This window comes from Canis lupus, chromosome 2 (assembly GCF_003254725.2).
Source record: "Canis lupus dingo isolate Sandy chromosome 2, ASM325472v2, whole genome shotgun sequence".
NCBI classification, from domain to species: Eukaryota; Metazoa; Chordata; class Mammalia; order Carnivora; family Canidae; genus Canis; species Canis lupus.
Genome location: NC_064244.1, coordinates 67,332,396 through 67,346,429, shown reverse-complemented (window position 1 = coordinate 67,346,429; position 14,034 = coordinate 67,332,396). Strand labels below are relative to the sequence as shown.

At 40.4% G+C, this 14,034-nt stretch overlaps 1 protein-coding gene across 3 annotated transcripts in view; it reads left to right on the top strand.

Annotated features, from left to right (window-relative positions):
• Nucleotides 1-12,937, top strand: part of ZBTB8B (zinc finger and BTB domain containing 8B) — a 32,266-nt gene extending 19,329 nt beyond the window's left edge. For 2 of the 3 annotated variants that reach the window (XM_025447327.3, XM_025447328.3), the window contains one exon: nt 3,693-12,937. In XM_025447327.3, the coding sequence (XP_025303112.3) occupies nt 3,693-4,010 (318 nt within the window). In that variant the 3' untranslated portion in view covers nt 4,011-12,937. The remainder of the gene's footprint in view (nt 1-3,692) is intronic. The other variant, XM_025447329.3, reaches the window with a different exon arrangement.
• Nucleotides 12,938-14,034: the final 1,097 nt, after the last annotated feature.

Here is a 14,034-nt window from a genome sequence, read left to right as displayed (position 1 = left end):
TTAAACATATGTTTCTATTAAATTAAAGCTGGCTTGGTGGCACTTAGAGAAAGTTAAAACTTATATGATAAGAGACTAGTTTTCTTAGACTCAAGAAAATTTAGATCCTGGTGAGGGATGGTTGTCATAAGGCAGAGAGCAGTGGGTCCTGGACAAGGGGATTGTGGGTCTGTTCTCAGGGATGTGATGCCAAAGGTGAGAAAAATGCATCCTCAGTTTTCCACCCAACCTCAGTACCTGGATGTGGGGAAAGCGTGTGCCGCCCTTCTTAAGGCGACCTGTGGGCAGCAAAGAGGGCTCCAGATCCAGGGGACCTCCCCTCCCACTGGCTGCCCCCTAGGATTCTGTCTCCCATGTAGGTGGTTAATTCCCCACCATATAAAAGGGGTTCAGGCCATTTAAGAAGGTATTGTATTTAAGATCATCTTTGAGCAGGCAGCCCAGGTGGCTCAGCGATTTAGTGCCGCCTTTGGCCCAGGGCGTGATCCTGGAGACCTGGGATAGAGTCTCACGTTGGGCTCCCTGCATGGGTCCTGCTTCTCCCTCTGCCTGTGTCTCTGCCTCTCTCTCTCTCTCTCTCTCTGTGTCTCTCATGAATAAATAAATGAAATCTTAAAAAAAAAAAAAGATCTTTGAGCAAGGCAATCAAATCAGTCTTTGGAACATCAAACATAAAAATGATTTGGACTTCAGAGGACACTATCAATATTATGACAACCCAAAGAATGGAAGACAATTCTTGTGTATCATTTATCTGCTAAGGATCTAGTAACTAGAATATACAAAGAGCTCTTTCAATTCAACAATAAAAGACAAATAACCAAATTAAACAATGGATTTGAATAGACATTTCTGTAAAGAAGTTCTACAAATGCCTAATAAGGACATGAAAAGATGCTCAAAATCACCAGTCATTAGGAAAATGCAAACCAAAGCCATGATGAGATACCACTTAAAACACAGTAGGATTGTTATAATCAAAGCACAAGTAATAACAAAGCATTGGCAAGGATGTGGAAGAATTGGAACATTCACACACTGCTGGTGGGAATATAAAATGGTGCAGCCACTGCAGAAAACAATTTGGTGGTTCTTCAAAAAAAAAGTTAAGCATAAAATTACCAAGTCCCAGCAAATCTGTATCTAAGTATATACCCGAGAGAGCTGAAAACATACATTCACACAAAAGCATACATGCACACAAATGTTCATAGCATTGTTCATAGAAGCCAAAAAGTGGGAATAACCCACGTGTCCATCAACTGATGAATGAGTAAACAAATTGTGGTCTATCCATACAATGGACCCTTATTCAGCCATAAAATGAGATGAAGTTCTGATATATGCTTCTACATGGAGGAACCACCAAAGCATTATACTACATGAAAGAAACCAGTCATAGAAGGCCACGTATCATATGATCTCATTTATATGAAATACGTAAAATGGGCAGACCCATGGAGATAGAGTAGATCAGTGGTTACCGGGGCCTAAGAGGATGTCGGATGGGAGAGGAAGGCAGTTAATAGGCATCTGGTTTCTTTCTGGGGTGATGAAAATGTTCTGGAATTAGATGGTGGTGATAGTAGCACAATTTTGTGAATATACTAAAAAAAAACCACTGAATTGTATGCTTTCAAAAGGTGAATTTTGGGACACCTGGGTGGCTCAGTTAAGCATCTGCCTTCAGCTCAGGTGGACCCTGGGATCAAGCCCCATGTTGGTCTCCCTGCTCAGTGGGGAGTCTACGTCTCCTTCTCCCACTGCTACTCCCCCTACTTGTGCGCGCGCTCTCTCTCTCTCTCTCTCTCATAAATAAATAAATAAATAAATAAATAAATAAATAAATTAATATCTTTTTTTAAAAAGGTGAATTTTATGGTATGTGAGTTGTGGTTTTGAAAGAATTCAGTTTTAAGATAAGTACAAGATTACTGACTGTCTCCAGTCTCAGGGCTGGCACCAGCACATCTGTCTGAGAATGGCCTCTTCTCATGGCCTTAAGTTTTTGTTTGTCTGTTTTTTCCCCAAAAATTCTTTTTGTAAAGACTTTTTAATGTATTTGAGAGAGAAAGAGAGAAAGCATGAGTGGGGGAGGGGGTCAAGGGTGGGGCAGAGGGAAACAAAGAAACAGTCTTCCTGCTGAGCAGGGAGCCTGATGGTGGGGCTCAATCTCAGGACCCTGGGATCATAACCTGAGCTGAAGGCAGACGCTGAACCAACTGAGCCACCCAGGCGCCCCTTCCCCCTCAAATTATATCTCCAGTCTGTCTTGGCAGCAGTAGGTCCCTGATGCCCCTAAGATAGTTCATTGGTTGGAATCCTTATTCCCTCTGTCTTTCCCTGTTGTACAAGGTCCAGTCTACTATAGTCCAAAGAGGTGGTGTTCAGAGGCCCTGTCAGGTTGCAAAGGTCGTATACACACTCAGGTTGGCTAAGGGTCGGGGGTTTAATGTAAAAAGCCCAGAAAACCTCATGGAAAGCAGGGATGTTGGTCAGGATGTGGTAGCAGCTCCAGTGAGGTGGGTATTGTGCTTCTGGCCCTTGTCCTCTGTCATTTCTCTCTGTCTTTACCTCTTGTTGCATCCTGCATCCAGAGCTCTCCACAGGAGAGGCTTTGGTTTACAGAGTCCCTTTAGGCTGGAGCCCCTAAAGAATTGCATGTATTAGATAGTTCCTTATACAGAGGGACACCCCCTCCTCCCACCCCCGGGGCTGCTGCCTTAAGGAGGAACTGCATTGCGTAGGAGATCAGGTTCTTTCTTCTAGCATGCAAAGTGCTTCTCATAGGTAAGGAATGCATTTATCAAAAAAGAGCTAAGGCTGGAGCATCTGCCACGTTTGGAGGAGATATCATCTAGCAAGTCTGCCTCCCTAAGAACTAGACAATCCCAGGTACATAAAAAGCCATACCTAAAATCCACATCCATTCCCCAAATGTGCTTTATATACAGGCATAGGGATATAGTAACAAATCTGACAGAACATGAATGTGGGGCAGCCCTGGTGGCTCAGCGGTTTAGTGCCACCTTTAGCCCAGGGCCTGATCCTGAAGACCTGGGATCGAGTCCTACATCGGGCTCCCTGCATGGAGCCTGCTTTTTCCCTCTGTCTGTGTCTCTGCCTCTTCCTTTCTCTCCTTCTGTGTCTCTCATGAATAAATAAAATCTTAAAAAAACAACAACAACAAAAACAACCATGAATGTGAATGGTCCCTGCCTTCTTGGATCTTATAGTTTAGGGAATTTACCAATAATTTGTTAGAAACTCAGTAACGGAGTCGCCTGGGTGGCTCAGTTGGTTAGGTGACCGACTTGATTTGGCTCAGGTTATGATCTCAGCGTTGTGGGATTGAGCCCCATGTGGGGCCCTTGCTCAGCACAGAGCTTGAGATTCTCCCTCTCCCTCTGCCCCTCTCCCCCTTTAACAAACAAATAAAATCTTTTTAAAAATTTCAAGAAAAGGAGCATAGGTGAAAATATACAGCTGGGGGCCTAACCTGGCCCAGAGCGTCAGTGAAGACTTCTTCAGAGGCATTAGTATGGGGGGGGGGGGGGCAGGCTTGGCAATGGGGAGGTGGGCACATTTCCCATATGTCCAACGGCCTTGGGGTGGAAGCACCTTGGTGAGGCTGAGGCTGTGGCAGAGAGAGCAGGGGCGAGAGCGTTTGCTGTGTCTGCTTGTGATTTTAGGTTCACAGATCCAACCGTCCAATCATCTGCAAGGGCTGCAGAAGAACTTTTACAAGTCACCTGTCCCAGGGACTACGGCGCTTTGGGTTGTGTGACAGCTGCACCTGTGTTACAGACATGCACGACGAGGAGGACGATTTGATGCCCATCAACCTTAGCCTGGTGGAGGCTTCTTCTGAAAGCCAAGAAAAGAGTGACACAGACAATGACTGGCCAATCTACGTGGAGTCTGGTGAGGAAAACGATCCCGCTGGAGAGGATTCTGACGAAAGACGGCAAATCCGGCCCTACTTGTCAGATCGGGAGACACTTACATAGCAGTAAATTTTGATGGGGGAAGAGGTTTTAGAATTTGTCCATTTTGCAGTTCAAAAGCCACCATTTGTCCAATTTTTGGGGACCCTGAGAGGAACATTTTTCACCATTACTATACTTGCATTTTTTTTTATACTTGCATTTTTGTTAGATTACATAGCAAAGTTTGGATCTTATGAGTCAAAGGACTAATAATTTCTTAGTGGAATGGCCTTGGTTTCAGAGGACTTTGCTGAGTCCATTCTGAGTGAATCAAAGCTGGCCCCAAGGCTCCCCATTCTTCCTGTTGTGTACTCAAACTCTGGTTAGGAGAAAGATGAGAAAATCTCCATGCTTGTTTTCATATTGTCTCACTCATCTACATTTTTTTTTTTTTGGTCAGCCCTTTTCTCTGTAAAAGATAAGAATATCTTGAGATCAATATCTCTTTTCCCAAGCCTCTCCTAATAGATTCCATATTTTAATTTTCTGGTGAAGTCTTAAAGGGAAAGCTTCACAATAAAAGGCAGTCAGGGCTGTTTGGCTACATGAGTGGAAAGGTATTTTCTAACTCTAAGACTGCAGTTTTAAGGACTGGGCATATTTATGTGCACACAAACATGGAAATGAGCTAAGAGGCTCCTGGGGTACTCTGACTTGCCCAGCTAAATGAAACTTTAAGTTAACCCTGGGAAGGGTGCCTGTGGCCCAAGTCTGGTCAGTTTCCCTTCTAGTTTGATATTTGACAATTCTGCACACACACAGATCACCAGTTTTGTGAACATAAAACAAGTCATTTGGGCAAAACTCAAAATACTCCTGCTTTTTCCAGCCATTTTCAAGAGATGCTATTGTGTAATGTGGAAATGTAGCCACTGTTGACAGTTTTCTACTTTGATTATGAATAGAACTTTTTTTTTTTTTTTAATAGAACTTTAATTGGAAGGCAAGTGCAAGCCAATAGAAACAAGTTGTATTTCTAAATTGTTTACCTTCTAAGAGATCCTCTGGAGGGAAAGAGAAGGTTGATAGAACAGGTTTTTAAAACCATTCTGCTTTTCACCCACTTTGCAGCCATACGGTTTTTCTAACAGAAGAGGCTGTACTTCTTTAAAAGCTGAAGAGCAGGAAATACTAGGGATTAAAGATATTTAAGGCACTTTCATAATTTTGTCTTATGTTAAAGTATCCAAAAAAGAATTTTAAAAGAAATCTTTTTCTTCCTTTAATTTTAGTATAGTTGTGTTTCAAAAGGTGGCAAAACCACCTTTCTTTCTGTCTCTTGAACAAAAAAGCCAATAAAAAAACATTATAGATTGGCTTGTGAACGTTATCACTGAAGAGTTCAAAAGGTATTTAAACCATACTTCTCAATAGAAGTTAGAACTCCAGAATAGTGTTACTCAAACTGTGGCTCCCAGGCAGCTGGTCTATGAATTCTTTGATACCAATCCACACAGTAGGACCACATGTTGGTCTATAGTAGATTAGAAATTTCAAAACTGGTCTTTTACCATAGATTGTTGGAAAATTACGGTTCTAGATCAAGAGTAACAAACTAGAAATTATCAAGGACCAGAAATACTTTTTCATACCTGAAATGGAAATATTAGCTATTCTTTTTAAGGAGTGATCTTAGCAAAAGGGAAATCTAACTGATTGTGTAGAAGGTATGCTTTGCAAGGAGTTATATTTGGTATTTTCACTGTTTAAATTATTTCTAGTTTTTTTTTTAAGATTTTATTTTTAAGTAATCTTTACACCCAACATGGCTTGAACCCACAACTCCGAGATCAAGAGTCACCACGCTCCACTGACTGAGCCAGCCAGGTGCCCCATTTCTGGTATTTTAATGTGACTTTTCTACTTCACAGTTCAATTTCTCTGCCCACTTTCTCTGGTAGACCATGATCCTCCTCAGTGATTCCATGACCTGATCATATCGCTGGGTGCAAAGTAAATTTACATTAGCAATTTCACTGTAAGATGATGACTTTCAACTGGGGGTGATTTTGTCCCCCCAGTGACATTTGGCAATGTCTGGAGATGTTCTCAATTGTTACAACTCAGGGCAGGGTGTTGCTGGCATCTGGATACAGTTGCTGCTAAACATTCTACAGTGTGTAGGAGGGCCCTTTAGAACAAAGAATTATCTAGTCCAAAATGTCAAGAGTACCAAAGTTGAGAAACCTGACCATAAGATACAGTAAGATTTTTTAAAATGACCTTTAATGAGTGAATTTAATTTCGTGTTATATTTAGGTTACCTATTACCTTCATAATATTTAGTAGGCCCGTATGCTCTCACAAGTTTTGGAAAATAGTGAAATTATTAAATGGAGAACTGAGGCCAAATTGTTCATAACAGCCCAAGCTGATTTGGTTTGTGATGTGGAAACTTAGAAATTTTGCTCTGACTCATGCTCCCAGAACCATTACTAGGCTCTGGTCATTTTATTACGTTTTCAAGTAGTAAAATCATTGGGACGAAAGCGGAACATGAAGCTTAATATTTAAATAATTCTTTTTTCCATAATGTCTCAAATTATTGCATTCATGGTTGGTTGTTTTGAAATTGCATGTTGATATTAGTACTAACTGGATCGATGAGTTCTATCACTTTTAATGGAAATAATCGCTCTATTTGGACTATCAGATCATAAACTGTCCTCTTCTAAATTTATGTTCACATATGGTGGTATTTATAATTGCACAGTGTCTGAGATTTAATTAATGGAGTTGGTGATACTTTTTATAAGTAAATTCATGGTTGGGCCCAAGACAGACCACTAATGATTTATTTTATATCTGGCATCTTTCTGGCACATTCAATGCAAGTTCACAAAGGGATTCTTGATCTTATACTTGATACATTGTATGGACAGGAACAAAATTCCTACTTGAATAGGATTTAATAATGGCATCCCTGGGAAGTTGTTTTTCTTGGGGGAAGGGAACAAGTTTTCATAGCAAGGGTTGGAAAGGAATGTAAATAAAGCCTGTATCTGTAATAGGCTAAGAAATGACATAGAGCAATGTGACTTCCGGTCATTTGGCAGATAGATGTTATTTTGATGTAAATATTTCGAATATTCCTTGAGAAAGTTACTGGCCTAGTGGTCTGCAAAATGTGAAATTGAGTATTCTGGAGGTTCAGAATACGTGATGGTATTGTTGTTAATTGATGTGAAAAAGCCACACGTATGGCTGCATGTGCTGATTCTGAGGGCAGTGGGAAGACTGGAGTGGCCTTTGGTCAACTGAATTCAGACTGCTTCATTGGACTTATAAGTTTTTCTTGTGTGTCTCTTGTGCATTAACAATAGGATTACCTCTGTGAAGTCTAGTGTAACGGGGTGGGGAGGGGCCTAGGGTTGGGTGTGTGAGAAGTTCTGTACTTCCTGTTGATCTCTTGTAGGTTGCCTTGTGCTTTCATGTGGTTGTGCTATCTTCCAGCTCCAAAAAGGGGCACTTTATTCAGTTGCTTATCATGGGCAATTTTTCATGGATTTTTGTTCAGTGTTTCTGCTACATATCACTATGCTCCTCAAACCTTTCATTATAGTGTGGAAAATTGAATTATTTTCTTCAGATAATGCTCCTGTAGAGAGAAATGAAAAGTTATTTGTTTGGCAGGAGCAGTTTGGTTGTTTTCTCACATGCCCCTAGTTTTAAAAGGTGACACTAACTTACACCATTGTGATCAGATGATATGGAATCTTCGTAACTGGAGAACTTCTAGCATCTGTTCTGACCTCCGGGTAGATTATTTATTTCTATCCCCAATTATTCATCGGCAACTGTGGTTTGGGGGAGCAATTTTTATATCTAATTTGATTTTTGGACATTTGTCATATCATATTAAAAACCAGGGGGTTAAGGTGGGGTTATGTGCTTGGAGGGAGAAGGTTTAGTAGGAACAAGCTTGGGGATTTTAAGAGAAGGCATCAATTGGAGATTTATGTCTTGGTGACATGTAATGGAGATGGATTGTCTGTCATGCAGACAGTGATGGGTGTGATTATGAATTTTTTGGAAGCAGAAAACTATGCCAGACAGTTTCACATCTCTCATAGTCCCTGTGGAGCATCTACAACAAAACAAAACACGAAGCAAGTAGTATCACAGTGGTCTACTTAGGCTCAACTGAGCATTTAGAAACATTCACACTCATAAACTGCTACTCTTGGGATCAGAGTCACTTAGAAGGATGTAGATGGGAAGCACACCTCACCAGGAGGACAGAGCCAGATGTTGCTCTTCTGTTGGAGTCCCTGCAACAGTTCATGTGTCATAACTTAGATGCAAGGAGACAGACCTACATTAGGCAAGTATGGAAACTATCCTGGCTTAAAAAGCCTCTTGTCCTATGGAGCAAATGTCCATTATAACAATTCCATAGATAAAGTTTCCAGGGTTCCTGCAAGAGATATGTCCATTCCAAGTGTCATTGTGCTTAGGGAAGTCCAGAGTTGTGGCTTCCTTTCAGATGCTTATAGTTCTCCCATTCTGGATGCAGTTTACCAATTAGGGGTCATATTTACCACGGGTAATAATGCCAGCCGCATAGTTGATGTGCTATTCTTTATTAGGTTGCTGGGAGAACAGAGCTAGAAAATTAACCAAAGGTCAAATTCTCGTATGGAAGGGGGAAAAGCTTCTCTTAATTCATTACCAGACAGTATGCTGAGTATTGCACAATAGATACCCCATCTACTTCCTACAAAATGTAGCCAGAGGAATTTCCTACTAAAATATAGCCAACATCGATTCATCTTCCTCTCTCTTTTTTTTTTTAATTTTTATTTATTTATGATAGTCACACAGAGAGAGAGAGAGGCAGAGACATAGGCAGAGGGAGAAGCAGGCTCCATGCACCAGGAGCCCGACATGGGATTCGATCCCAGGTCTCCAGGATCGCGCCCTGGGCCAAAGGCAGGCGCTAAACCGCTGCGCTACCCAGGGTTCCCTCATCTTCCTCTCTTGAAGAGTATTCATTCTTTGTGTTTAGCTGCTTGTGGTTAATACACTGTTTGCAAATTCTGCCAAGGTGTGTCTAAGCGTTGGATAAATAGTCAAAACAGTCCCACCAAAATATCATATGTCCTTTGGTGCTACTTATAATAGGTAGGTATGGTATGACATACTACAAGGACATCATTGAATGGAAATTTGTGGGGTCCCATCCATCACACATTGATGGGAACCTATGTCTTCCTGACAACTACCAAACACAGGCTCTTGGTAGAGATGCCTCTTATTGCTGTCATGTGGTGCTACTCCTGCTTGTTTCTGTTGCCCTTGGAAGATCAATAAGTGGAGATAGCTGGCTGTTTATTCAACAGCTATCCAACAATTATTTATGGAGTCCTTACTGTGTGTCGGGTACTAGGGGTACATCAATGAACAAGCAAAATTCCTGTCCTCAAGGAATTTGCAGTGAGTGACCAAGGAGACTAGCAATTAGGCAGTTACAACGCAGGTTTGGGTGTGACACCGGGGCAAGGATGGGAAGGGTGCTCTGAGAGTGATGGGTAGAGCCGCTAGCCCAGTCTCAGAGCCTCCAAGAAGGCTTTCTTGTCTAAGCTACGGTTAATTGTGGTCCTTCCCATCTAGTAAACTTCTATCTTTGGGATATAATTTACAAGCAGTTTAAACAGTTTCTGACATTTCCTGCCTTTTCCAAACATGGTGGCTTTAGACATTAACAATGTTTAAATTACCTGTTTTATTCAGGGATGTAAAAATATGATAAGCATTTCAGAATATCCTAGTCTTCAGAAAATATGCATTAGATGCTATGGTTTTCTTTTTCTTTTCTTTTCTTTTCTTTTTCTTTTTTTTCTTTTCTTTATTCATGAGAGACAGAATGAGAGGGAGGCAGAGACATAGGCAGAGGGAGAAGCAGGCTCCATGCAGGCAGCCCGATGTGGGGCTCGATCCAGGGACTCCGGGATCACGCTCCAAGCCAAAGGCAGGTGCTCAAACACTGAGCCACCCAGGCGTCCCAGATGCTATGGTTTTCTTATTAAAACACCACCACTAGGGGAACGCTGGGTGGCTCAGGAGTTTAGCACCTGCCTTTGGCCTGGGACGTGATCCTGGGGTCCCGGGATCGAGTCCCACGTCGGGCTCCTGGCATGGAGCCTGCTTCTCCCTCCTCCTGTGTCTCTGCCTCTCTCTCTCTCTCTCTCTCTCTCTCATAAATAAATAAATACATAAATAAATACATAAATAAATACATAAATAAATACATAAATAAATAAGTCTTTGAAAAAATTAAAAGATAAAACCCCACCACCACCACCATCAAATAACTTCCCATTATCTCAATCCAGTGTGATGCGATAGAGCAAGGTATTGTCACTGTGACAGATGTGGAGGAGCCCCATTGCATCCGAATTGGGTCTTGGGTGGCCGTATAAACTAGTTAATACCCCACAACCAGACAGATATGGAACAGAACAATTCAGTCAAAGAATTTGAGAAATAGAAGGGACTTTTTAGAGATAGTCGAATCCAACTTTGTTTTACAGAGAGATGAAATGAATAGTCCCTAGTTCCCACACAGCTAGTTAGGGTTAGAAACCGGTTCCTGCCAGGCCAGTGCTAATAATAAACATGTTGGGACAGGCAGCAAAGTCCATCGATAGCATTAGTTTCCTTGGGTACCCATCAGACTAAAATCACAGAAGAGGAAAATGCTGTTTTAGCTTCATGTGGCTTTGTGTGATCATGGCCTGCATTCTTGTAATACTTAGGGAGGAGGAAATCACATGTTGAGAATGGAGGAGTTAATTTAATTTCTTTGCCTATAATACCCACACATGTCTGAACAACATAAACCACCACCAACACACACAGGGCAAATCAAAATCTTTATTGCCCACTTATTTAATATGTACTGTGTATTTGATTTTAATGTATTCATTTTTGTTTATAAAAAGTTTCAAAATTTAAAAATCTACATTATCTTGAAATTGCTTTTGCAAGCCTCTGAGTTTTGAAATGTAAATTAGGCATGAGTCAGGGAAGTTGTCAAGGACAATCTTATTTGAAAAAAAAAAGGACAATCTTATTTGAAACAAAAACCACATATTTTAAATCAGCAGCACATATAATGTTATGGTATTGAGTGAAAATGTATTTTGGATATTTCTTGATTCAGTGGATTTTAATAAACTTACTGCAAAAGCTAATTTTATTTAAAAGTCTATGACAATATATAATAGTTATTAGTAAAACAGATTGGCCACTTTATGATCTAAAAATACTTAGAAGCAGTGATCCTAGTTGTTAATTTATCAAGTTTGGGATTAAAATTAATTCAAATCATCTTTAATTTGGTTAAATCAACCTAAGACTAAATAGGAAATAGACTCAACTAAATTTTAAAAAAGATTTTATTCATTTATCTATTTGAGAGAGAGAGAACATGTGCACCCTGTGAGCTGGGGGAGGAGCAGAGGGAGGGGGACAAGCAGAACCCCTGCTACCGCTGAGCACAGAGCCCTATTCTGGGCTGGATCCCATGACCCTGAAATCTGACCTGATCTGAAATTAAGAGTTGGTTGCTTAACTGGCTGAGCCACCCAGGCGCCCTTCAAACTAAATTTTTGTTTTGATTTATATAAAATCAGATTGGGATACCCTAATGACAAGTTTATAATAGAAACAGCCTTGTCCAGGTCCAAGAAAAAGTCTTTAAAAAAAAAAAGATTTTATTTATTTATTTTAGAGAGAGAGAGCATAGCAGGGGGAGGAGAAGAGGTAGAAGGAGAAGAAGGGGGAAGGAATCTCAAGCAGACTCTGTGCTCAGTGCGGAGCCTGATGCAGGGCTTGATCTCAGGACCCCCAGATCATGACATGAGCTGAAACCAAGAGTCATATGCTTAACCAGCTGGCTACACAGGCACCCCAAGAAAAAATCTTTTTCTTCTTCTTCTGTATTGCTCATTTTGTCTTTGGAAACCAATGCAATTTAACTAGTTTCTGTACCTTGAGAACTTAAAATTGACCTAAGTCAGATAACTGGGAATTTTGGAATGGCTAAGGTTAAAAAAGTTAAGGAAGTTTCAGAATGAATGAAATGAATTGAGGATTGATCCCCTCCTATGAATGAGTTAATAATCCTTTATAATTTAAAGTTAGTTAACTGTTTTTCTCAGTGCCATTATTTAATGTGAAATGAGGAATTCTATGAATAAGATATTAGATAGAAATAGAAAGCTATTAAATAGAGCTCTAAACAGAAGCAGCTCCCATCAAACATCTTTTTACACCTTTCTGTCCTATGGTGTTAGGACCGATTACTTCCTTAAATGAGACAATTTCTGGGCAGAGAATCCTAAGCCAGGACATTTAGAGTCTGTGAAGGAAGACTAGCTACTACTTGATGAGTAGGTAACACAGAATGCAATATAAGCCAAAGCTAACAGCAGACCAGAAAAATCAGAAAAGACACAACCATTCTAAGTCCTGAGCTCTATGGTCACACACTTTGCAAGAACACTTAGAAGGAAAATAGAAAACTTGGAAACTGCCAAGTCCCCAAGTGGATTAATTCCTCTTACAAAGGCCCCTGTCAAAACTGCTATCAAAAAGAAAAAAAAATTTTTTAAAGAGAGAGATGATGATGTTGGAAATGGTTCTGACCACTAAAACAATAGCAACTGATACATCTTTTTTTAAGGCATGGGAAACTTTCTGCTTTTTTGGAGCTGAGTTGGTCTCTATGTTAAAGTGGCTATGTACCAAGTCTGTTTATATGATTCATTGTTGTCCAGGTTGTGTGTTGTTTTGCAACTTTTACTTTTTATATATAAGAACTAAAAATAAGAGAGTATAAAGTAATAAACTGGTGGATATAATCTATGTCATATAGATCTAAGTTCTCATTTCTGTTGTCTCAACATTCCATTTTTAATATAAACCTTTAAGACATATATGCATATTTTTGTTTCAAAATTATTTCTGCTTAAACAAGTGTCAAATATTTATCTTTTAAGGATAGGAAGTTGGTTCAATTTTAGCTATACATTGATATAATTTTACAGTTTTTGAAAATGTTGAGGCTGAGCTTTTTTAAGATTGGCTGGGCTTACTGCCAGCTCTGGAGAAAACCTATAGATTTTTTTAGAGTCCCCATAACAATATAGAACTGCTAACACTAAATACACTTTCCATCTGTTTGAAGGCTCATTAACTTTATTTAATAATGAGGGGGAAAAAAGACTATCCAAAACAGAAGTTGGACCAAATTCTGCTTGCTGCCTATTTTTTGCAAATACAATTTTATTGGAATATCGGCACACCCATTCCATTCCTTTCCACATTGTATATGCCAGCTTTTGAGCTACACAGCAAAGTTGAGTGGTTGTGACAGATATCTTTCATCTGCAAAGCCCCAAATAGTTACTGTCTGGCACTTTACAGAAAGTTTGCCTGCCAGTGATCTAGAATAGTGGTTGGGACAAGAGATCCGTTATTCCTCATATAGGGTATGTGGGTAGGTGCCACCAATGAGGTGAGTGTCACTAGAATTAAATCAATCTGGTACGTATGGACCAATCTGTGAGCATCACTGAGATTTAAATACTTCTAATATGTATGAGGGTCAAGGAAAGGATGCAGCTGCTCTGTATGAAGTTCTTTGGGGGAAATCTCTGGAAATATCTGACCAGGAGATAAGATGGTCACTTGGCTGGGCTCCCGGGAAGTATGTCTGAGCCTTCAGTGTGAGAGCTATAGGCAGAAATTAAAGGAGCATGATCTTAAATATTGGTGAGATGCTGGGAGCTCAGACTGCACTGCTTTGAACACCTGCCAAAAGCATGAGGCAGAGCTGGAGGGTAGGAGCATTGACTGCCCTGCTTTTCACAACTCTGCACATCCTCCATGTTCCATGTATCTTTAACACAGCTAAGACAAGAGAGGTTAAACCCAGCTGGATGGACTCTATTGGTGAGCATTGCAGGGAGCTAGGATTTCACCTTTTCCAAGCACCTACAGACTCAGCAGCGACATCATAGCACCATGTTAATGTGCT